Here is a 26806-nt window from a genome sequence, read left to right as displayed (position 1 = left end):
GAAGAACCTTTCAACTGGTCTTTCACTTGGGAAGTGTTTCAAGCTAAACATATATTAAACTAGAGCATTATTCACTGTCTTTGAGTGTCTGTGACTATGTTTAATAAGATATTTTGGTTGCATTGCTAATAGTTAAACAATAGTTTCTACTGTCATTTCTGAACTGTGTTTTGGACTTTACATTTCTGTGCATCACCTTAAATTTGAAATATTTTATGGAGACTAAAAAGCTAGAGTTTTGGGACTGCAACAACAGGCTCCACTGTTAAAAGATGACAGGCTTATACCTTGTAGTTGTACTGTCTTGTTTTTATACTCTATTTTAGTGACTATTAGAAGATAATGGGTCATGATGCACTCAGAGTTTACTGAGGTTGGAAACTGATTGGATTAACTCCTATTTTCCTTAATTTAATTATGTAACTTGCCCAATAATTTACCTCAAATGAACCCATGGAATTAGAATTTCACAGAAACACTTGAGTGAACTCCACAAATAAGATTTAATAGTGTATGAGTTTTTAGGATTGGTCTGATTCAATTAAGAGGAAATGGCAATATTCTATATGTGAGCCCATCCATCTGATTTTCTTTATTTTTGAGTGAGGACAGAAGGTGCTAAAAGTGGCTACCAAATATATAGTTGAATTTGACATACACTAAACATGTAATTCCACACATTTAATTTTTAAAAATGTAATGGCTATGAGACTTGTTATGAGATTTGTTTCATCTTCCAGTGGGTCAAATGTCGAAATGCAGTTAAACAGTATTTGGTTTTTTGGTTGTTTTTTTCAATTGTGTTAATTAATTCAAATGCTTGAGGTAACCTTCTACAAGGACTGGAATATTTTAGTAAGGTTTGTGGATCTTCAAATTATGGCTAAAACGATTCCTCAAATAACTTGAGTAATTTAAATATTAAAAAGGCATTGAGGCAGATTATATGCCTAATTGCTTCGTTTAGTCTATTTAACTACACACGTAGCACTGTGTTTTCTCACGGACCATTATGATTGATCAGTGGTGGGCAGTTAGGGCCACCAAAACCTTCTCTGCTGGCCTAAACACTATCAGAAGCACTGACCTATATTTAAAACCTAAATTCTAATATTTTTTCCATGAAATTGTATTAATTTATTCCTAACAGTTTATTTTCTTTATTTCATAGCGTTTTTCTTGGCTGCACTGCTTCCAGTACGTGTATGTGAAATGTTAGATTTTTTTTGTCTAATCAGATTTCAGCCTCTATGTGCTGCCATGTCAATCTTATCTGCCCAGAGCCTTCAAAGTCTGTTTTGCTGGGCTTTTTTACCATAGAGACAATTATGAATGGATCTGTTTCTTCAGCTGGCCCAGAATAGCGTCAGCATTTTTCCTACCTCTGATTGGTTGGTCAGAGGGAAACTGTTACAGGCAAGTTGGACTGGCAAAACACGTGGGTAGCTCTGCACACATTTATACATCAGAGTTAGACTTTTATATGCCTACGGAGGAAGAGAAATTGATTTGGTCTGGGACATACCATAATTTCCAGACTAATAAGCCGCACCCACTAAATTTTTTTTATTTATTTTTATTTAAACATAAATACGCTGCACCTATCTATAAGCCGCAGGTGCCTACATTGAAACAAATTAACTTTATACAGGCTATAACGAAAGACAGTGCCTGTAACACAGCTTGTAACAAAACAGTAGCCTACCAAGAAAGTCATTGGTCACTGTCTTTCTCCTTCCTTTCACAACAAATTCTCTCGGGAGTTTTTCCTTTTGGTATCGTCGTGTGTTTAAAAATCATCATCAGTGGAAGCCTTTTCCCGATGCCGTGCAGCTCAGAACACAGGTGAAGTGGGTTTTTTCTTAAGTCGGATAAGTCCCCACTGAAGGCCCAGGTACCAAATGCACGGCCTGCCACTGTTATTGATGCACCACCCACTAAACTCTGGAGCACTCTGTACAGGGAAACATTAAGAAGACTGTTTCCGCTACATAAAAAAAAAAAAATTCTAAAATAACTAAAAATAAATAAATAAAAACATTTTTTTCTTCAGTTATGAATTTTTATTCTCATAATTCTGACATTATTTCTTGCAATTCTGATTTTTTTTTCACCCCATACAGTCAGCTCTGAAGGATCCCAGCCATTAGGGTTGCACAAGCCAGTGCACTCTTATTGCCGGTCCCAACCCGGATAAATGGGGAGGGTTGCGTTAGGAAGGGCATCCAGCGTAAAACATGTGCCAAATCAAATATGTGGATCACTAAAGAGAATTTCATACCAGATTGGTCGAGGCCCGGGTTTTCCAATGACCGCCACAGGTATTGTTAGCCAACAGGGTACCAGTGGAAATTGGGCTACTGTTGACTGAAGGAGGAGAAGGAAGAAGACAGCAGGGGAAGGTGAATGTAGGAGAGTGGAGGTTTGGGTGGGCACTTTAAATGTTGGTACTATGACTGGTAAAGGGAGAGAGGTAGCTGATATGATGGAGAGGAGAAAGTTAGATATGTTGTGTGTTCAGGAGACCAGGTGGAAAGGGAGTAAAACCAGGAACATTGGAGGTGGGTTTAAACTGTTCTATCATGGTGTGGATGGAAAGAGAATTAGTGTAGGGGTGATCCTGAAGGAAGAGTACAGTAAGAGTGTAGTGGAAGTAAAGAGAGTTTTTGATAGGGTGATAAACATGAAGCTGGAAGTTGAAGGGGTGATGATAAATGTCATCAGTGCTTATGCTCCACAAGTGGGCTGTGAGATGGAGGAGAAGGAAACATTCTGGAGTGAGTTAGCTGAAGTGGTAGGAGGTGTACCTAGGAATGAACGATTGGAGATTGGGCAGACTTTAATGGAGAGGAGAGAAATGTGGAAGGGCAGATGGTGGTAGATTTTGCAGTGGTGAAATAGCAGTGGTGAATACTTGTTTTAAGAAGAAGGAGGATTATAGGTTGACGTATAAGAGTGGAGGAAGGGGCACACAGGTGGACTAGGTTCTATGTAGGAGATGCAACCTGAAGGAGATTGAAGACTGTAAGGTGTTGGCGGGGGACAGTGTAGCTAGACAGCATCGCATGGTGGTCTGTAGGATAGTTTTGGAAGTGAAGAAGAGGAGGAGAGTGAGGACTGAAAGAAGAATTAGATGGTGGAAACCGAAGGAGGAAGATTGTAGTGTGAGATTCAGGGAAGAGGTCAGACAGGGGCTTAGTGGTGGTGAAGAGGTGCAGGATGATTGGGTAACTACTGCAGAAGTGATAAGGGAGACAGCTAGAAAGGTACTTTGTGTGACATCTGGAAATAGAAAATAAGACAAAGAGACGTGGTGGTGGAATGAGGAAGTGCAGGAAAGCATAAAGAGAGAGAGGTTGGCAAAACAGAATTGGTATCGACAGAGTGATGAGAAAAGTAGGCAGGAATACAATGGGATGTGGAAAAAGCCAAGGAAAAGGCGTATGTGAAGATGGACAATAAGGAGGGAGAAAAGGATTTATACCAATTGGTCAGGCAGAAGGACCGAGCTGGGAAGGATGTGCTGCAAGTTAGAGCAATAAAGGATGGAGATGAAAATGTGTTGACTAGTGAGGAGAGTGTGTTGAGAAGGTGGAGGGAGTATTTTGAACAGCTGATGAATGAGGAAAATCAGAGAGAGAGAAGGTTGGATGGTGTGGAGATGGTGAAGCAGGAAATGGATAGGATTAGTAAAGAGGAGTAGTGCAGTGATTAAGAGGATGAAGAGTGGAAAGTCGGTTGGACCATGATGTCGGTTGGATGACATACACAGATAGAAGCATGGAGCTGTTTAGGAGAGATGGCAGTGAAGTTTTTAACCAGGTTGTTTAACCAAGATTTTGGAAGGTGAGAGGATGCTTGAGGAATGGAAAAGGAGTGTGCTGGTACCGATCTTTTAAAAAGAAAAAGGAGATGTGCAGACCTGCAGTAACTACAGGGGAATAAAGTTGATCAGTCACACCATGAAGTTATGGGAAAGAGTAGTGGAAGCCTGCCATTATTTGCTTTGAGAATGTTGATAGAGAAGTATAGAGAAGGTCAGAAGGAGTTGCATTGTGTGTTTGTGGATTTAGAAAAAGCATACAAAAGGGTGTCAAAAGAAAAGTTGTGGTATTGTATGAGGAAGTCAGGTGTGTCAGAGAAGTATGTGAAGGTGGTGCAGGACATGTATAAGGACAAGGTGACAGGAGTGATGTGTGCAGTAGGAATGACAGACTGGTTCAAGGTGGAGGTGTGACTTCATCAAGGATCAGCTCTGAGCCCTTTCCTGTTTTCAGTGGTGATAGACAGGTTGATGGACGATGTCAGACAGGAGTCTCCCTGGACTATGGTGTTTAGGGATGATTCAAGAGTTATATTTATATCAAGTTTGTAATCTTGCGTACCAGTGTAGATTTATTCATTGCTAGCGACTCAAAGCACTTTTGTACTTTTGTCTGCTTAGTGCCGCAAATGTAAATGTAAATGTAAAGTGTTAAATAAAACATACATTTACAAACATGAACTAACATCTAATCAAAGTAGCCATTGTTCATACTTTAATTCATGTGACTCATGGTATAGTTAAGGGTAGTTCTTGTATATGCCTTAACTCATCATTAGTTTATAATAAAGTAACATTTAGTTTACATAGTACATCCTTATTTTTGTATTGTTATTGTAAAGTGTTACTATTACCTAAATAAGTTTGGGCTCTGACATGCACTTAAGTAAATAGTACCTGTACTTCTACCTGTTTGAATGTCACGCTGGTAACTGGACCTTACATCATTTTAATATATTAATACAAAATAATTTCTAATTTTGTTACCTAATGAATGTATCCAGGGTGAACAACCACCATATAGAACATTGATCAGGAATGTCTCTGTTCTTAGTCATGTTTGCATCGCTGTTTCCCTCTGTCTCATCCATGTTAGCCCCATACTTCTTGTTGCCTTCTGTCTTGCTCATTGTTAGCTTCGCAGGCTAGCCTACGCCTGTGTTGTGTGATAGTCAGGAAATGATACCCCAGTGGTAGGTTGAAAAAGCTGCGCAATGACAAGAAATAGGTTGATGGGCTGAAAACGGTACGCAATGAGAAGAACGAATATTAATTAAAACCAAAACCAAATAGAAACCAAATAGATTAAAACTAAAATAACAAGCCTGTTTTAAAAATATAAGAAGTAGAAAATACGGTACTTTGTGGAATAAGTGAAAGTAAAAAGTTGTCAAAAATAAATAAATAGTGAAGTAAAGTACTATCAGAAAAATCTACTGACGTACAATAATAAAGTATTTATACTTAATAACTTCCCACCTCTGACAAACAATGGTAATCGATTTGTCTTGGAATTTAATTGAACCTACTGGGCCTAAGTTCTTCCCTGTGAGAAGTGCTTGAATTAAGGGGGGGGCTGGGGTGATCCGAGACACCCCATAAGGCATTACGGACCCCCATGACAATTGAAAAATAGACTTAATGAACATTTCATTGTCTGTGTGGTCCAGGATTTATGAATTTAAATACAGTTGTCCATACAGTTGCTTTTGTGGTACCTTGTGTTGGAAATTAGAAATTGGTCCTAGGACAATCTTCACCTTGTTTTTAAGATCTTTGCTGACTTGCTTTCAATTTCTCATGGTATCAAGGGCAAAAAAGCACTTACTCTTCATGCAATCTCAGTAGCAGTCCAAATTAACTCCTAATTATACAATTTGTTTAGAATTGATCAGATTTTTTTTGTCATCACATCAGTTTCAGTTTCAATCAACATGGTTTATGTAAATATTTGATTCCTTGTAATTCTAATATTGTGAACTAAAGTTTAATTTGATAAAAAAAAATTTCTATTCTTTTAATGTATGTACAACTGTACAGTATGAAGACATACAAATTAAATTCCTTTGTTCATTAAGAAGTTTAAAGACTTGACAGCCATTTAGCTTGTAAGGGTTTCTGCCAAAAAGCCACAAATTTATATAGGATCTTTCCATCAGGTGTAACTTCTTACATGGCAGATAAAACTATTTACAGGCATTTACTTCTGTTGCGAGTCAGTAAAACCTTTACACTCTCTGACATTTATAGATATTTTTCTGTTTTATTTATATTAGTGGTGCAACAGGGCGTTAACCGCAGAACCCAATATCATAGTTTGAGTATATAACAGTATCCTCTTACAGGATTCACATTTTTAAACAGGATGGCATTTAAAGGCATATAATATTGTAGTTTTAGTGCCAGTAGTAAATAATTTTGCCAGAAAGACTTTTAAAATTGTATTCAGTGGGCTGCTCTTATCTTTAAGTAGCCTATAAAATAATTGAGAGATGCAGAAATTTTACACGACATTTTAAAAATAAAAAGAAATGTGTTCTGTTTATAGCTTGTGCTTCACATGGAAATGTTATGTTTATCCAATAGCATAATAGAATTATTATTATATTGTTTTAATTATACACTATCATATGCATCTATCATTACAATGTTTCTAATTTCTACTGTAAAAGTACTAACCTTTGTTTGTTTCATCATAATTGATGTTATGTTACTTCAAACAGACAGTGCAAGTAACATCAGAAACTAATTATATTATTTATTCTACTTGGAGACTTTATATTGATACTTTATATTGAGTTTTTAGCATCCTTACAAAAAATACACTGTTTAGTTCAAATGTTTTGAACTGTTGGCAGCTTTACTTGATGGACCGAAATATAAGACATGCATATGAGTGTGGGATTTTAAAAGATTAGGGGATTGTAGGTGCCTCTAATAGTGGAGGCTGGAAATACATTTGTAGTGGGTTATTTGGCATGTCTTCAATATTAAAAGCACATTTCATTATTGTGTTATTAGATATTCATAGCTTGAGGTTTTGATGCTCAGACCTGGCAGGCTCAGTAAAAATGGATGCTATGCATTTGCATTGATTAACCAGGCCAAACTATGGAGTGTGATATATATATATATATATATATATATATATATATATATATATATATATATATATATATATATATATAGAGATATAGAGATATATATATATATATATATATATATATATATATATATATATATATATATATATATATAGAGATATATATATATATATATATATATATATATATATATATATATATATATATATATATATATATATATATATATATATTTTTTTTTTTTTTTATTTATTTATTTATTTTTTTTCAGATATTTGCTTTTAGAAGTGTTAAACTTAGAAAGTGCACCTTGAAAGGCAGACCGGCTAATTTGGACAAGCAGAAGATTAAGAAGTGCCATGAATTAATTAATATTTAATATTCAGTGGAGGCAAGTCCTTTGCAAAATCCTAAACACAACAAACCTGTGATCCACCAAACTGTTATTTTCTTCCTTTTTGAACCTTTTTATGACTTGTTCCACAAATAATTTTTCTTATAAAATTTTAGGTTAACCACTGAGGTTAAGGTATGGTGATTGACATGTCCAGTCAAAATCCTTACACTTTTTCGTTTGATTAACTACTTTGTTATTTGGGTAGCGTGTTTTTGTTCATTGTCTTGCCGTACGTGCAAATTCTCTGAATTAGAAATGAGTCATTTCTTTGTAAATTGGCAGACAGTTTGTTTCTGTTGTTTCTATGGACTTCTAAATTGATTCTGCTGTTACTATTATAAACTATATGGTCAATAAAAAAAAGTGATCATGATCATGCAAGCAATGCAAGATCAAGTCTTGGCATTACCTCCATCTTACTTGACCAATGAGCTAGTATATTTTGGATCATGATCCTTTTTTTCTCTCCAGCTTTTAGCTTTCCATCACATTGGTTTAATCTTGGTTCCAGAAATGTCTTATCTCTGTATTTGATTTGGCAAATTCTAGTCTAGACTTTAGATTTTTACTGCTGTTGAGTGTTTTCGCATCTTGTAGTATAAACTATATGCTTTTGTTCTAGAAGTCATCTTTTAATCATATGATATCTTATGCTCTGTAGAGGTTGCTGGTGAAACAGTGATTGTTGTTCTTGCATTTTTCTTCATAGCTGTTTGTCTTTTTTTTTTTTTGTTGCATGTTCAATGTCTTGTTGTAAGTCATTTCTTTTTTTTCATGAAACTCCAAAATGCTGACCAATGTTTGGCTCGGCTCTAAATAATTTACCTCTTAAACCAAGAGTAGACTTTTAAAGTGATTGACTATTTAAACAACCAATCTTACAGTGCACACCTTGGCAAAAAAAAAATACATGCATTTTTGTAGACTGTATGTGTAAATTTGTCTTGGTTTCTTTTTTGTTTGTTTGTTGTTTTTTTATGTCTTGGAGCTTGTGGCCACAAAATCACCAAAGGAGTTCTTGGTAGCTATCTGTAGGGGTTTTTTTTCCCACTGATTCTGTTTTTTTTTCTTTTGTTATATTTGGCATTGACATAAAGGTTATAGAAAGGGTGCTGTCTGATCAGATCTTATCTCATACTCTCAAACACAGACAAGGTGGTCAATGCAGCACCAAGGGAGTGCCTATTACAGCTCCTGTCAAATGTTAACTCTTGATGCAGCTCTTTCTATAAAGAAGCATTCTTAGACACAATGCCATTCTCCTTTCGCTTAGGTCAGCCTTTACCAACACTGTAATGCATCTTTGACTGAGCAAGCAAAAAGAGATAGCCATCCAGACTGTGATAGCCAAGACCACAATATTAAGCCATGCAGTCAGTAATGAATTGAATAAAGTTGCTCTCTTTCATCTCTGGTGTGGCATTACAATAACAGCCTCTCAGCATTTGCGTAGCATGGCCTCAAAGGCTCGGAATGAATGAATAGATTACACAGGCATCAAAGTGTAGCCAGCCAGCCAGCCACTAGCTATTCTGTTATGGAGGCTCTCTGCTAATGACTTCTACATCTTACAGATTTTTTTTGTATTCTGGTTCATTTTGAAAAGTGTAATTAACCTGTGCAAACTATATGTGATATGAGTTCATCTACAGGTAAAAAATCCTGTATATGTAGCAGGATAAATGTATTAAAGGCAGAGATGGCAAAAGTACTCACATTGTTCTCTCAAGTAGAAGAACAGATGCTCATGTTTTAAAAGTTGAAGTACTGACTACACTTTTTCACTCAAGTTAAAGTAAAGAAGTTTGAGCTCTGCAATGTACTTAAGTAAAAAGTACCTATTATTAGTACCTGTTTTATTGTCACACTGGTAACTGGACCTCACATCATATTAATATAAAAGAATAAAAAATGTTGTTATCAAATGAATGTATCCAGACCGTACAACCAGATGATGATGATGATCAGGTGATCAGAAATGTCTCTGTTCAGTCATGTTCAAATTGCTGACTCCCTCTGTCTTATCCATGTTATCCAAACTTCTTGATGCCTTCTGCCTTGCTTCATAGGCTAGTTTACATCCATTATGTGTGTGTGAGCCAGGAAAAGATACACCAGTGGTAGTTTGAAAAGCTGCACAATGACAAGAAATGGGTCAATGAGCTAAAAACAGTGCGCAATGAAAATAATAAATATTGATCATGCCACCAAATAGATTAAAACTAAAATAACGAGCCTGTTTTGAAAGTAAGAAGTAGAAAATATATATATATTTGGTGAAAAATTTAATAAGTAAAATGAAAAAGATGCAAGTAAAGTAATTAGTGAAGTAAAGAACTGATACCAGAAAAATCTAATTATTTACAGTAATTAAGTATTTGTACTTAATTATTTCCCATCATTGATTAAAGGCACATATTTGTAGGTTAATGTAACTTTTGTCTACTACTTGTATGATTGTCTGGCATTTATTTCTACTGAAGGTATGCATTTAGTGCAAGATAGCTGTGGCATTTCCAGGAGACCGTAATCACATTTTTATAACACATACAATCTTTAAGTGTATCAAGGTTTAAATTTACTTGGTATATATATACTGTTATGTGTTACTATTCAAAATCAGACAGCATCCTATACACCATCTATCACCGGACCTCCACTGTAGTACACAGAAAACATCAGACACAATAGTGTTTGTAGATTTTTATCAGTGTTACAGCTAATGTCCTAGAAATGTCTAGCTAATGGTCAGCTAACATTAATCTTGTGGTCAGAAAGTAACATTATTTGAAGGGATATAAATTGATTAATACAATTTGGAAAAAGACTAACTATCCAACCTAACTAACAGGTGAGATGTGCCCAGTGCAATGGCGTGTAAGTGTATATGATTAAAACCCCAAGTAAAATTCCAACACTTGATACCAAAAAAGGGTTATTATTATCCACTTATTGATGCAATACAAAGGGCAGACAAACGTAACCACCCAAGAAATGCCACCAAATAGAGCTATATCTGTAATAGTAGAAATAGAAGAATCCTGTATTGAAGAATTCCAGTGCACTGTCAGAGTGTATTTATTCTTCTCCATGGTATGCTGGATTGATGAGCTGTCTGTACTGGTGTGATTAAAATGCTTTGCTTTGCCCTTTGTCATCACCTTCATGAATAAGTTGGTCTCCTGTGGATTTTTCAGAAACACTCCCATGCACACCCAAACTGAAAACCACCCAAACTTTACCTTTTCCAGTCCTGCATTCAGTTTTTAACTGAAGATTGTGTTACAATTTGAATTAAAAAAAATTAATAAAAAATTGTGGATTAAGCACATCTCATTTCAGTCATACGCCTGTAACCCACCCATTTATTCTATTAAGAGTGGTGTGTTTGATTATATGTTTATTATGAATAGTCGGCACGTGATTGGCTGTGTGTGATCTTCTGCAGGCACTTCCGTATAGCAACAGCCACCCTTCTGTTTGTAGCCCCTCCCCCCCCTTTCCCCCTGCTATAGACTTTCACGTAGCAACAGCCCCTCACACTGCTCATTCTCCTACTGCCTCCAACCCTGCACAGGGTCCTGTATTACAGAGTGTGGATGGATGGATGGATAGATGGATGGATGGATGGATGGATGGATGGATGGATGGATGGATGGACAATAGATAGATAGATAGATAGATAGATAGATAGATAGATAGATAGATAGATAGATAGATAGATAGATAGACAGACAGACAGACAGACAGACAGACAGACAGACAGACAGATAGATAGATAGATAGATAGATAGATAGATAGATAGATAGATAGATAGATGTAAAATAAGTGAAAAACAAAATATTTGCAGATATTACAGTAAATAACATAATGTTGCCATTAAATTGCACTTTTCCAAAAATAGACGCGCTGTACTGCACATTTTGCGTCCATCTGTTGCGTATTGAATGCTTAGAGAGATCTCTGGGGACTTTCCTGCTTGTGCCTGAATAAAAAGCAAAGCTTTTTTCAAAATGGTGTCCTGGTGAGAGGAATATGTGGAATGCTTCGCATCAGAAGCTCTGCAGCATACGGGTTTTGGGCGCGCGCTGCTCGGTAACGCGGCAGGAGGAGCCACGACCCTGCGGACGCTTCGCGCAGGATTTCTTACGAAGCCATGGCGAGTTTTGAGTGGTGTTTTTGTAGCTTTTTGCCCTGGGTCACGTGTTCGGTTCGGGTAGACATACTCTGTCTGGCGGTCGAGACCATGTCCATCCACTCAGCAGTGGAGCTCTCCAGATTCACACCGACGGCGGCGCCTGTGCCCACAAAGCGCTATTTTGGGAATAGAGCTCGACTCGTGTGCTTGTGTGCTCGCGTGTGTGTGTGTGTGTGTGTGTGTGTGGAGTCATAGATAGAGGGCTGCACTGTCATTATGTTTACTGATTAGATTATAAATGTATCTATATATCTGTCTGTCTGTCTGCCAGTCAATCAGCAGCTCACTGACCACAAAATCATGCTGTTGTATGCACATGTTGAATGCACATGTATTTGAAGGTAAACTTTTCTACCTGTAGTCTGTATGTTGTTGGGAACAATGTAACTACAATGACTTTTGAAAATGACATAATATGGTTACTGGAATCAGTGTATGGCCACAGGAGAAGCCTGTACACATTAAGCAACATATTCTATGTCTTCCATTTTATTAAAGTACAGTAGCATTAAGCATTATTAAAAAAAGAAATGTAATGTAATGACTTTAAATAGTGGATATAGTTAATGCGAATAAAAACATTTGAAATGTGTGTTTTTTTTTTTTAATGAAAAACCTTATTGTTCGGGTCAGGGAATAATTTGTGTCTTTTTCTTTTTTTTGCTCCTTTTTTTGACTGATCCTCTGTGACTGGACAAATTATAGTTATGTTGTTGAAATAAAGTTCTGTTGAGCATTATATCATTATTCAAACTAGCCCATGTTATGTTATCTGTTATGAACACTATACCAATTAACAATTTCTTTCTTTCGGCTTCTCCCATTAGGGGCCGCCACAGCGAATCATCCGTATTCATGATCCGCATGTTCGATTTGGCACATATTTTTACGCTGGATGCCCTTCCTAACACAACCCGCCCCATTTATCTGGGCTTGGGACCGGCACTAAGAGTGCACTGGCTTGTGCAACCCTGATGGCTGGGTTTGGTTCCCTGACCACTATTCCAATTAACAATAATAATTTTTTACTAGGGTGACTAAAGGGCAGCCATATCTGGCAACTTCTGGTATAATTGTATGGTACGAGTACATCAGGTGCAGGAATGTTTATCTTTAATTAACTTTGGCCAACACTTTCGGCCATTACCCAATCCTTTTTGACCCAAAAGCACAATCTGTCAACCTCTATTTATTTATCTTTGTCAAGTTTCTGACAAATTCCTCTCATCAGCTATATATCTTTGGACTTATACTGACCCAGTACTGGCAATAAGTTGTGTAAAATCTATATAGAACTGTTACAAAACCTGATCAGCTCACCAGTGCATGACCAGCTCCCATACTTGCATGCTGCTAAATAATATCTATTTAAAGATGCTTTTAACGGTGCCGTATACTGTATATAACATAGGATGAACCACAAGATTCTGAAGGTAATATAAAACATTACAGACTGCTGGGGTGTCTGTAGTCCTGTCATGTCTGTGATCACATAGGGCCGGCCCCTTTATGCGCAGAGCTCCCCTTCCTTATTCTATCGCTGACTCACAAGCTTGGATGTATGAGTAAACTCATTACAAGCCCACTTCTACTACCTTTTTGCGACACTCACTGGACTATTAGTCGTAGCTCTTTATAACATTATTACCATGCTGTGTAACATTACTGCTTGCTATATATAAACAAAGCTTGTTTAGCAATGCCAAAACTGCTTTTGCTTTCATTGCATAAATTAAAATATTGATTAATGTAACCTAATAAAATCATGCAGTCACATCTTACTTGCTGCTTCCTACTGTTTTATTAGGGTAGGTGATGATACTAAACTGTAGTTCTTTATTTAAACACCGACATGGTCTGTATTCTTATTACATTGGGAATGATCTACATTTACATTTACATTTGCGGCATTTAGCAGACATGATCTGCATGTTGACTGTGTACAGAAAGCATCTAAACTGTATTTAGTGTTCGTTCACTGTTCTCCCTACTCCCTTTGTGTGTGTGTGTTGAAGATGTGATGGAGCAACAGCGAGTGATGCGCTCCAGCTGCCTGGTGAGCGGTGTGCACACTCCTCCCATCCGCCGTCACAGCAAGCTGGCTACTCTGGGGCGTCTCTTCCGACCGTGGAAATGGAGAAAAAAGAAGAATGAGAAGATGAAGCAGAGTTCCACAGGTAAAAGATGAAAAGACAGCCAGTCGGCTGTTTTAAATAGTCCCATAAAAAAAAAATCATTATATCTGCAGCACATAAAATACAATATATAGCAACCTAATTGTAGCCTACTTTGTGTTTAATTATTTTTTTTTTTTTTTCATAAAACATGACTAATGGTGGTACAGTAGTGTGAATAAATAGAACGCTTTTCATACATATACTTATCGGGGGTTCTACATGTGCGCATTGAAAACTGGGATTCCAGATGTCCAGACGTTGATGACTAGATGTTATCTTAGTTGAAATTGAGATATATATATAGCTAGCTAGGTTCATTAGAATATCTTGTGGCCATATTTATTTTGTAAAAAAAAATACTGACCATAACCCATATGCAGTTATACATTTTCTTTTAGCATGTCCATATATGTATTGGACTGTCATGGGGCCACTACTGATCAGCTATTATTTAAGAGATGGAACATTCTCATCATCACTGCTAAGTTGAGAACATTCTGTTAAAACATCTATAGCATACACTAATGTGATGGCATTTGGCAGACTTCTTTATCCAGAGTTACTTTTAAAGTTCTTTGTCTACATCAATAAATACATACAGAGCCCCTGGAGCACAGAGGGTTAAAGGACTTGCTCAAGAGCCAAAGAGTGTCAGTAGGGCTTGAACCAGTGTAAATGTGTGATTTTTGGTGAATGTGAAAAAAGCTTTGATTAGTGTGATTAATATAAAGCTCTGTCTGTGTCTGTCTGTGTAGATGTGGCCTTGGCCAGTGGCCTCCACTCTTCGGATGCTGAACTTCGACTGCCTGGCTCACACGGGCCTATCCTCAGCATCAGCAGCATGGAGTATCTCAGCTCAGAACACGATCACCTGCCTACTGGTGAGGGCCTTTAGCAGAAAATCCTTTCCTAACATATAACCCAGCATTACAAAGCATTACAAAATATTTTGGCAATATTTGTCATTTATTGGCCATTTTGAAAAATATATTTTTTTTAAGTATGTAAAAGCACTGGACAGATATTTTGTGAATCTAAGAGGCTTTTAAGTTTTGAAAAATAATATTCAAGACTGTAAGTGTAGGTCAAATCACAATGACTTAAAAGAAAAATCACAAACTCTGACTTCTATCACTGAAAACCATTGCAAGAATAATATTTGTAACCTGGGAAATTATTTCTTGCAAACAACACACTCGGCCAATCGGTGGTGCTGTTTACTTTTTTTTTCTTTTCTTTTTTTCCTTTTTTCGAATACCACTTTAATGTCAGTTACGTTGGTTGAGATTTAAGAAACATTGCACTGTCAGTTCCTGATTCCATTGAAGATGGTGCAACAACCGAAGAGCCTAATAGCATTGAGGAGGAGGAAGACGAGGAGGAAGACGAAGAGTCCGCTCCAGAAGATAATGATGAGGGTAGAGATGCTTATACAGGGGAAAGAGAGGAAGATGAAGATGAAGTGCCTCAAAGACAATCTCCTCTGAGCAATCACTGCATTCAAGTCGCTCAGCTTAACACAGAGGAAGGTCGGTTGAGTCGCATTAACACAGTTTATATAGAAAAATGTTTGGACAACTGTCAAATTTGTATAATTTTTTTTGTTCAGACCCTCCCAGCCGCACTCTCCCAGCAGTGCCTCAGCCCAACTCATTTCTCCCTAAAGATGTGCCCAGGGTTCCAGAAGGCCCTAGTTCTGTACTTCTCCGAGGGCCTTTCTCCAATGCATTGAGTTTACCTCATGTAGGAACCCTGCATCCTCCTTTGCCCCCTAGCAGTATCATAGAGGAACTGCACCGTGCCCTGGCAACGAAGCTTCGGCAAGATAGGTGAGAATTTCTGTTTCTCTGTTCTGTTCTGCTTTAATAGTTACCTCTATAGAGGTAGATGTGTGATGAACGAGCAGTAAGTTGAACGAAGGTGCTCTTATTAATTTTACTGTATAAAAATCTTCAAGCACATGGTTTAAAAGTCTGACTCATCCAAGTCAAAGAAAAGAAATGCACTATATTTGGGACTGATGAGGCCAAAGCACACCTTGAAGCTAAAGCGGATGTGGCAAGGTGGTGGAAGCTAGTAAAGTCATAAAAGTATAATAAGCTCTATATATACATGGTGTATATATCTGTAATATTTGTGTCCTGCAGTACGGAGCGAGAGCCAAGTGGGGAGGTGGAAAGCAGGAAGGAGGCAGAGGAGAACAAGGAGAACATGAGACAAAGCAACTGCTTTACTGATGCCTCAGGAATCATATATGACATTGACAGCTGGAACGATTCTGTCATTTCTGGTAAATATCTCTTTAAAATACAGTATAGTATTATCCATAGAAATATACTAATCATCAAATGAGATTTTTGTCATTTTTTTGCTTTGACTATTACCGTCCATGAAACTTTTTGACACTGTGGTCTTTTTGTGTCATGGATATAACAGTATTTTAGTCATTTTTGGATCCTGTATATTTTTCTTTATCACAAATGGATGCGCTTATATTAATATGGAGGCTCTTTTGGATATTAGATTTTACTCTAAGATAAATTTACGCTAAATATGTTTGTTTAGATGTTAGATTTCATCAGATTGGGTTTTGAAAGCAGCTTTATGTTGTGTATGCAGGTACACTGCCACGGCGAATGAGAAAGGAGCTGTTGGCTGTGAAACTACGAAATCGGCCCAGCAAACAGGAGCTGGAAGACAGGAACATCTTCCCTGTGCGCAGCGACCAGGAGAGACAAGAAATCCGCCAGCAGATTGAAATGAAGCTTGCTAAGTAAGCATGCATTACTTCAGCCCTGTGACTGTTATTCTTTACAAATATAACACTGTTAAAACCAATAGATGCCTCACATGGCAATGTATCATTACCTTAACAAATAAAACGTTATCTCCAAAATAGGCTATATTTTTCCATACAAATGTGGAAAATTAAAAGGTAAATGACAGAATAAATGCAGTTGAGCTACTCAGTTAACCTTATAATGAATCAAATTTAGGCACCTAATAATTCTAAATCCATGCGCAGTATAACTTTACACAGTACTAGTGACAACCAGGTGACCAACTTTTTCAGTGGTGGCATTTGTGATTGTGCCAATGTTTAAAAGACAGCTACTAAATTATTTAATGTAAACAGTATAAATTATGATTGAGGAGGAGGTGAAATCCAATTTTTTATTTACAATAATAATGAAGGTAATGATCCCCTGTTCATTATTTCATTGTGTTAATTTGTGAAAATCATGTGAAGTTGGTTGTATGTTAGAGGAAGTATTCAGCATGTGTATGCCATACAATCTACAGTATTTATTTCTGTAGATGTATCACAGTGATTGCTAGTACACTACATTTCCTGGAAACGATTCTATGTTTAATTATTTTTTTTTTTTACATTTTGGAAAAGCTCAAACACACACAAACAATTCAGTCTCAACTTTACCCAAACCTTTGCCAGTTAAGTAATTCTGACAGAATGTGAAATTTAGAAAGCATGAATTACCATTTGGTGGGGTGGGGTGGGATGTGCTTAATAACAAATCATTGTACAGGATATTACCAAGAATTACAAAAACAAATTGTTATGGGATTGTTTAAAAATGGCAGAAAGAAGAGATGTTTCTTATCAGTGTTTGTACAGAATGTAGGCCTTATGTGTAGTATTAGGCACTGTTTTGTACTGAAAGCAGGTGTGAGGGGCAATATATATATATATATAAATATATAATGCATTTCTTCAAATATATATATATATATATATATATATATATATATATATATATATATATATATATATATATATATATATATATATATATATATACAGTGAGGAAAATAAGTATTTGAACACCCTGCTATTTTGCAAGTTCTCCCACTTAGAAATCATGGAGGGGTCTGAAATTGTCATCGTAGGTGCATGTCCACTGTGAGAGACATAATCTAAAAAAAAAATCCAGAAATCACAATGTATGATTTTTAAACTATTTATTTGTATGATACAGCTGCAAATAAGTATTTGAACACCTGTCTATCAGCTAGAATTCTGACCCTCAAAGACCTGTTAGTCTGCCTTTAAAATGTCCACCTCCACTACATTTATTATCCTAAATTAGATGCACCTGTTTGAGGTCGTTAGCTGCATAAAGACACCTGTCCACCCCATACAATCAGTAAGAATCCAACTACTAACATGGCCAAGACCAAAGAGCTGTCCAAAGACACTAGAGACAAAATTGTACACCTCCACAGGGCTGGAAAGGGCTACGGGGAAATTGCCAAGCAGCTTGGTGAAAAAAGGTCCACTGTTGGAGCAATCATTAGAAAATGGAAGAAGCTAAACATGACTGTCAATCTCCCTCGGACTGGGGCTCCATGCAAGATCTCACCTCGTGGGGTCTCAATGATCCTAAGGAAGGTGAGAAATCAGCCCAGACCTACACGGGAGGAGCTGGTCAATGACCTGAAAAGAGCTGGGACCACCGTTTCCAAAGGTTACTGTTGGTAATACACTAAGACGTCATGGTTTGAAATCATGCATGGCACAGAAGGTTCCCCTGCTTAAACCAGCACATGTCCAGGCACGTCTTAAGTTTGCCAATGACCATTTGGATGATCCAGAGGAGTCATGGGAGAAAGTCATGTGGTCAGATGAGACCAAAATAGAACTTTTGGGTCATACTTCCACTAAACGTGTTTGGAGGAAGAAGAATGATGAGTACCATCCCAAGAACACCATCCCTACTGTAAAGCATGGGGGTGGTAGCATCATGCTTTGGGGGTGTTTTTCTGCACATGGGACAGGGCGACTGCACTGTATTAAGGAGAGGATGACCAGGGCCATGTATTGCGAGATTTTGGGGAACAACCTCCTTCCCTCAGTTAGAGTATTGAAGATGGGTCGAGGCTGGGTCTTCCAACATGACAATGACCCGAAGCACACAGCCAGGATAACCAAGGAGTGGCTCTGTAAGAAGCATATCAAGGTTCTGGCGTGGCCTAGCCAGTCTCCAGACCTAAACCCAATAGAGAATCTTTGGAGGGAGCTCAAACTCCGTGTTTCCTCCTGATCTAAAAAAGATCTGTGTGGAGGAGTGGGCCAAAATCCCTCCTGCAGTGTGTGCAAACCTGGTGAAAAACTACAGGAAATGTTTGACCTCTGTAATTGCAAACAAAGGCTCCTGTACCAAATATTAACATTGACTTTCTCAGGTGTTCAAATACTTATTTGCAGCTGTATCATACAAATAAATAGTTTAAAAATCATACATTGTGATTTCTGGATTTTTTTTTTTGGATTATGTCTCTCACAGTGGACATGCACCTACGATGACAATTTCAGACCCCTACATGATTTCTAAGTGGGAGAACTTGCAAAATAGCAGGGTGTTCAAATACTTATTTTCCTTACTGTATATATATATATATATATATATATATATATATATATATATATATATATATATATATATATATATATATAAAAATCTTTTCAAAATATATTTTTAGTGGTGAATAAAGATTTAGGAATAAGTGGTGCAGATATGTGACACAGACTATTATAGTTCATTATTTTAAAATAAAGTGGCAGTTTGCAGGTCATGGATGATTGCAATCAGAAATATTTTTTAAGATGTGGTACCTGATTCACATGCAATTCCGTGTCAGGACCAGCATCGGTGAACCGGCAGTTTCAACAAGATGGCTTCTCGTAGGATAACACACTTGCTATTAATAGTCTAACGGTTTTCTGCACTTCTGCAGGAGTAAGACATGCTATTTTTAGCATTCACACAGATAAATTATGGATTGCACTGCACCATTTGTCATCCATATTAAATTTAGGAAATTGTTGCTCACTCTGGCTACTACTAGATGTCATCCAATGACCCAGTCTATTGTTCAAGACAGTCAGAAATCCAAAGACAGTCAATAATTTTGAGGTTAAATAGCATTTGTGTTTCATCAGCTGGTTATTATTATTATTATTTTTTTTGCTGGACATCATTGCTAAATTTGAGCACATTAATAATTTTTTTTCATGCATTTTCAGTAACAGATTATTTTGAGCTTGGCTCAGTGTTGGATATGCCAGTCCACTGGCACATGAATTTTATATACTTTATATAATGTATACCAGATGTAATAATTAAAATGCATTTCAACTGAAATTTATAATCCAATTTTAGAAACTGTCCCAAAAGCACAGGGCTTAGAAAATGAGGTAGAAGTCACAAGTCAACCATTACTTAGCCAATATCATGTTTATTGTTGCCACATTCATGAACTTTAATTTGGACACAACCTAACATAATCTTTGTACTCCAGACGAAATGTGTGAAAAAAAAGAAAAAAAGAAAAGAAAATTGTTGTGACCATGGACTTTCAGAGTTTGTTGCAAGATAGTAATAAATGCTGATACTTTGAAAAGTAATTGTGTAAATGCAGGCTCTTTACATATTTACTACTCAACAAAAAAGCTGCTTCTTGATATGTAAATTATAAAAAAAAAATACGGGAAACTATTTGTAACTTAAAAACAGTTATATAAAATAATAAAAGCACCATGCTTGTTGGCCAGGAAGGGGGAGTTAGAGTTTGATGTGGCAGATGCCTGCTCCAGCTCTTACAATATTGTGGGGAATGACACAGGTCGATATCAGGGTCAGCTTCCAGGGGCCCATCAAGAGTAAATCTTAAATTTACCTCATCAAATATTAATGCTATTACATCTGTGCCTGTATAAATCCCCAACATAATATAGAGATACAGAGATTTAATGTAGTAGATGAAAAGAAAACATCAGACATGATTATACATGACTATATGACTTCATTTAGATTGTTCTGTTAATATTTAAGGCATAGCTGAACCCTAATCCATTTACAAAAATATGGTTTTCTATGAGATAAAACTTGCTGTTTAATTCTGAGTGTACCAGTTTGTGGAAATCACATGAGCATAGTAGCACATTCGCACATACATGTTAAAAAAGTCTCTGCATTGACACGTGAGCTCTTGGCAAGAGTCTTATATTCTTGCATTGTTTCATTAAACTAAATGTTGTGTGCATCTCAGGCATAGAATTACATTCAGGTTTTAGAGGAAGGACAGAAAGGCATTGGACTTGTGTGGATTAATGTGCCATAAAATCCTTAATTTGTGGATTCATTCATTGCTCAAATCCCATCGTTCACAATATGATCTCGGTACTTTTCTGTAGGAGACTCAGTCAACGGCCGGCCGTTGAGGAGCTTGAGGGCAGAAATATCTTAAAACGTAAGTGTTACAATAATATTTTGATAGAAAAATTGATGAATTGTTTGAAAAGCATTTCAATTTTTAAGGTTTTAATCTAGTGTAAGTGATCAGAGCCACAATTCGCACACAATTCACAATCAGCGTATCTCAGCAAAATCTTCTGAATGTTCTTCTAGCAGCAGATCAACCTATGTGTGTCACTATGTCATGCATCATTGCTAATCTGATTCTCTGTAGAGCGGAATGACCAGACAGAGCAAGAGGAGAGAAGAGAAATAAAGCAGAGACTAAATAGAAAGGTATGCCATCTTTAAATATGTATGTATCTATTTTAAAAATTTGTGATAATAGAGACAGCATAAAATAATACATAAACTTGATTTTTGATGTACCAATCAAAATTAATATAAAAACATTCCAAAAATGAGGAATACTTTTTAAATTATTTTGTAGGAGATATTAAGTTATTAAGTTATGTTTAGTCAATTATGTCTGAGCAATCCAAATTAGAAAACTATGGGTTTACATGAGCAATGTGACACGCAGAGAACTCAGTAATATTAAAAAAGGATTTTTTTTTTTGTAGCTCAATCAGCGGCCAACAGTAGATGAACTGAGGGAGAGAAAAATTCTGATTCGCTTTAGTGACTACGTAGAGGTTGCAAAAGCCCAGGATTATGACAGGAGAGCCGACAAACCGTGGACCAGACTGTCTGCAGCTGACAAGGTAAGTGACAACAAGCAGTCAGTGAGGGTTTATGAAGGTCTCCAGCCAGATTAAACTGTTTCAAAATGTGTCTCTCTGTTGACCTTTCAAAGCGAACACAAGCGTTTTATTAAATTGTGGTAATGCACAGATAAGCAAGTTAAAGTCTACTATTGGGATGCATTAGGCTTATTTGTTATCTTACAGGCTGCCATCCGGAAAGAGCTGAATGAATTCAAAAGCACTGAGATGGAGGTACATGCATCAAGCAAGCACCTAACAAGGTCAGTGTGCAAGGCGAATAGTGTGAAAACTATTTATAGGTTCGGGAGCACAACTACAGAGCTAAAGATACATAGACGATCCTTATATAACTTGGACCTGACGTGTACATGACCAAAATGAACACATGCCTGGCCCTGCTTTCGCTTGCTCAAGTCAGTATATTTAAAATTGGAAGCAATTAAACAATGAAAACGTTTAGAATCATGCAGATATTACCAATGTCAGATATAAAAAGCTTTTGATGCTTCTTCATTTTAAAGGTTCCATGTTGAACCTTACAAGGTTTTCCTTTCACAAGGAATATGAACTGTTTAGGATAAAAGAATGCTTAAAGATTCATAGTGCCGATGAAGACAAGTCTAACATCTAAATCAGTGTGAAAAACTGCAAAAAATGTTACAAAATCTCTGTACTAATTTTATGCTTTATATGATAGATAGATAGATAGATAGATAGATAGATAGATAGATAGATAGATAGATAGATAGATAGATAGATAGATAGATAGATAGATAGATAGATAGATAGATAGATAGATAGATAGAGGCAGACACTTTAGTCATTGGATTGTACAGGAACACAGCAACGAAATGCAGTTTGGCATCTACCAGAAGTGCAAAATGTAGCAATTGTGCAAATAGTGCAGATAAATAAGTAGCATATTTACAGCATGTGATATATATGTAAGCATATGTACAGTGAATAAATATATCAATATAATATCTTATTCTATTCTATTCTGATTCTATTATCTATTGATAATTTCGCTTCTGTATAGAAATAAATTACAATTAACTAAATAATTTGCCAGTAGAACAAAATTTTAATTTTAAAATTAGTGTGCAGTACTATAGTAAAATGTCTAAAAATAAGTTTAATAATTAAAAATTGTGTCCCCACCCCCTCTCTATCAATCTACACTCAGTATCCCATAATGACAAAGTAAGAACAGAATTCTACAAATGTCTGTAGATCTTTTTTTTTTTAAATAAAACTAAACTATCACATGTAGATAAGTATTCAGACCCTTTGTAACAACACTTGAAAATTAGCTTAGGTGCCTCCCATTTCTCTTGATTGGTGCGTAGCTGTTTCCACACCATGACTGGAGTCCACCTGTGGAAATTTTCAGTGGAAAGGCACACACCTCTCTATTGAAGGCCTCACAGCTGACAGCATATCAGAGCAAAAACAAGCCATGAGGTAGAAGAAACTGTCTGCAGAGCTCAGAGACAGGATTGTTGCAAGCCACAGATCTGGGGAAGGCTACAAAGAATTTGCTGCTGTGTGTCCACAGCGATTTGCCATGAAGAATGGCAGAAACTTCCCCAATCCAGGTGTGCAAAGCTTGTTGCATCATACCCAAAAAATATTGAGGTTGTAATTGGCGCTAAAAGGTACTGTGCAAAAGTTTTAGCCAAGTGTAAAAAAGAAAAAAAAAAGAAGAAGCTTTTATGATCATTGTATCTCTGGTTCCGTTCCTCTGTACTTTTCAAAATAGCTTGAACAGCACATCTTTAAACCCAGTCTGCTTTGAAATCTGTTCCTGGGAAAAACCTTTTGTTGATGCAGCAGAACTGCCTTGTGTCTTGTTGCTGTGCTCAGTCTTGCCATAGTGTATGACCTGGAACATGAAACTGTCTTCCACAACCTCACCTTAGTAGCAGAGTTTGGCTGTTCCTCACAGTTTATGTCTCTTACACAGCTGTTTCTGTTTCAGTTAATGACTGTTTTAACCTACATTTGAAACTGATAATCATTAGCACTTGTTTAGAAAAATTGTTTAATCATACATCTGACTCTGATCCTATTACATCCCTGAATTTGTGCAAGTGTACCAATTGTGCAAGTGTAAGAATGAATGCTGGTTGGAAACCAAGGGAAGTAAATATTGAATACATTTAGATTTGTCTTCTGTTCGCTCATGTACAATTTATCGTACATTGTTTGGCTTGAAGTATATTGCTTGCTCATTTTTCCAATGGAAATGTATCACACATATGGCTATATAAGGTTTAATAAGGTCCAATAAGGTTTTATATTCTGTATCTGAAATGTAAACTAAAATTTAAAAGTTTTCTTGGCATCAAACTCATAATTAGGGCCAGCATCAATGCACAGTCAGTATACTGACTATCTGACTAGCAAACTGGTGGGGTTTTTTTTGGCCTCCATGGAACATTGATGGCACGTGTGTATACTGTAGGCCTGGCTGTTAACCACTCAGAGCTAAAGTTGTGTATATTGACAGCTATTTAGACAATAGCAGCCAGAAATGTGAGAAATAAATACATTCAAATACGCTAGCAACATTTCAGACAGCAGGAGTTCTCCCAAGCTGAGGACTGTATTACTGAGAAGTGAAGAAAAGAGGGTAGACCTCGGTCCAAACCAGTGTTGAATTGTTAAAGTGTGCTAGCTCTGAGCAGTGTCTTAACGTGCTAGCTTTAACCATGGTGGAATCCTGAAGGAGGCAACACTGAATACACAGCCACAAAACCACTAGTGAGCAAGCTGAATAAAGCTGAAATAAGGCATATAAAGAGAACATACACTCTCCTCCAAAATACCATTTTAGCAAAGACAATGGCTTCAAATGTATTTATTTATTGCTACACACATTTGGGTTTGAAAATAAATAAATAAATCATTGACCAGAATGTCAGTTTCATTTGAAGGTATGTACATCTGTATTGAAACACCCCTTTTAACAATGAACATTATCTCAAAGCGGCTTTACAGAGATAAAGTAGTTGTTAAGTTGTAGAATTTTTTTTTTTATAATATTAGTGCCTATAGGTTTGTTACTTATAATTTGTATGTTTATACAGAGATGGTTCACAAAAACAAGACTGGGTGTGAGATTACCCTCTTCAAAAATGTGAAACAATGTGTATAGAATATTTCCATGATCTAAAAACTACAAGTCAGGAGGTAGTGTTATGGTTTGGGCTTGCATTAATAGTTCTGGAGTGAGGTGCATTAATCATTATTCATGATGTTATTAATTCTGCCTGCCAATTTACAAAGCACGATAATGACAACTTACTGAACATATGATCTTTAAAAATTTTATTTCATGTCAAAGAGACTGAAAGTCTAAAAATTTCTGGGGGGATGGAAACTTAATGTCTCTGGGCTACTGATTAAAATGTTTGAGGGTCAACCCCCAGCTCTGCCAAGCTGCCATTTTTGGGCCCTTGTGCTGTAATGTATCAGAATCAGAATCAGAATCAGAAATAGCTGTATTACCATGTATGCTTACACACACGAGGTTCCAGTGCAGGACAAGTACAGACATAATGTAACAGAATAGTAAACCAGACAATTCAATAATGCAATATATACAGAGTAAAAATATTGTTTAAATGAATGTACAGATGCTATTTACAAGTGTGTAGTTTACAAATGGACCATTGGATTTTATGTACAAATGTGTCAGTTATGATGGACAATGTGTAGTTAGGAATATTTTAATTGTTCATACTGAGTATAGCCTGCGGGGAAAAAAATGTTTTTGTGCCTGGCTGTTCTGGTGGACGGTGCTCTGTAGAGCCGACCAGAAGGCAACAATTCGTAGAGAGAGTGGGCTGGGTGTGTGGAGAACAGCAAAATATTGCTGTATAGTTTAGAGACTGTAAATGAAAACTCAGCTCAAATTAACTTCACAAAAGTGAAGACAGCAGTATGATGAAGGAGACCCTTTCATGTTAATCATAGCAGGCAAATAGGTCATGGATGGAATACAATATAAAATAGCTAACCAAAAGGAGTCACAGCAGATAAAAAAAGTATGATGCTGAGCAACAGAACGGTTTGTAGCTAACCTGTGGACAAAACGGAAGTGATGAACTAAGTTGATGTGAGTTTCAGGGACAAGGTACATGTAGTTTAATGGTTAGAATCTGTTATTTAGAAAGATCCAAACTGCACAAAATCTATTACGCTTACTTCATTTGTTGCACTTGTATAAGGTCTTGTCATGTATGCAGAAGAAATGCAGGTGACAACATTCACCCTGGTGATTAGAGATTTTAACAAATGAATTAAGCTTCAAATGTTCCAAATTCTTTTGTAAATATTACAGAGTCTAATAGCATAAACATCAAGCAATCAGCTTTGCTAATATCCACTGTATCTGCTCATGCAGGTTCCACAGGCCGTAGAAGAGGGATTTCTTCTGTGAAGAAAATTAAAATAGACATAAAATGGCGAAATCCTGGAGATGACGTCATCCATGGGAAGTACTTAATCTTCCAGCTTGGTGCACTTAATGACAGAAGCACCAAAAGAGGGGCACAGCACCTTGAGAAGAGAACAGCAGCTGTGGACCCCCCACTCTGAGGCTGGAGAAGAGGGGTCGTTGTGAAAGGATCTGATGTTAAAACTGGTTTTTTTGTTTTTTTTCTTGTTTTTTAATACCTCTGAAAGAAATCAACTCGGAGTGAACGTTTGTGTGCATGTGAAATCCACTTAAATGGAAAGAAGAATTAAAAAATGTCACTTAAGGGTTGTAAGCCTGTTAATAAAAAGTTTTATATCAAGTGTACAAAATGGAGTCTATTCAAACAACAGAGCGGCTTATGTCTTTATTTGGGGGAAAACAATAAAAAATAAACGACTCATTCAATTCAATTCCAATTCAGAATACAGTAAAAAAAAAAAAAAAAAAAAAAAAAACACTTATGGTCCAAAACCATTGACTTCACCTCACATGGTGGTGTTAATTCGCTATACAGGCTTGTTTTAATGGTGGTGAGCCAAACATCGTCAAACATGCCAAAACAAATTTTGTATTCATTTTAAGGTGTCCAACAAACTCAAGATTGTTTGGGTGTACGTGTTCAACCCTGAAAAATGT

At 36.6% G+C, this 26806-nt stretch overlaps 1 protein-coding gene across 3 annotated transcripts in view; it reads left to right on the top strand.

The window, feature by feature from the left end:
- Positions 1-26499, top strand: part of phactr3a (phosphatase and actin regulator 3a) — a 33080-nt gene extending 6581 nt beyond the window's left edge. Inside the window, exons 2-12 of one of the 3 annotated variants that reach the window (XM_083570202.1) lie at positions 13539-13700; positions 14456-14581; positions 15029-15229; positions 15310-15529; positions 15848-15990; positions 16320-16473; positions 20917-20972; positions 21192-21253; positions 21541-21681; positions 21868-21944; positions 26096-26499. In XM_083570202.1, coding sequence (XP_083426328.1) covers positions 13539-13700; positions 14456-14581; positions 15029-15229; positions 15310-15529; positions 15848-15990; positions 16320-16473; positions 20917-20972; positions 21192-21253; positions 21541-21681; positions 21868-21944; positions 26096-26111 — 1358 coding nt within the window. In that variant the 3' untranslated portion in view covers positions 26112-26499. Of the gene's footprint in view, positions 1-13538; positions 13701-14455; positions 14582-15010; positions 15230-15309; positions 15530-15847; positions 15991-16319; positions 16474-20916; positions 20973-21191; positions 21254-21540; positions 21682-21867; positions 21945-26095 lie in introns of all 3 variants that reach the window. The other 2 variants (XM_083570203.1, XM_083570201.1) reach the window with 2 other exon arrangements.
- Positions 26500-26806: the final 307 nt, after the last annotated feature.

This window comes from Silurus aristotelis (genome assembly GCF_946808225.1).
Source record: "Silurus aristotelis genome assembly, chromosome: 19".
Lineage (NCBI taxonomy): Eukaryota > Metazoa > Chordata > Actinopteri > Siluriformes > Siluridae > Silurus > Silurus aristotelis.
This window is presented reverse-complemented; position numbering and strand designations above follow the sequence as displayed.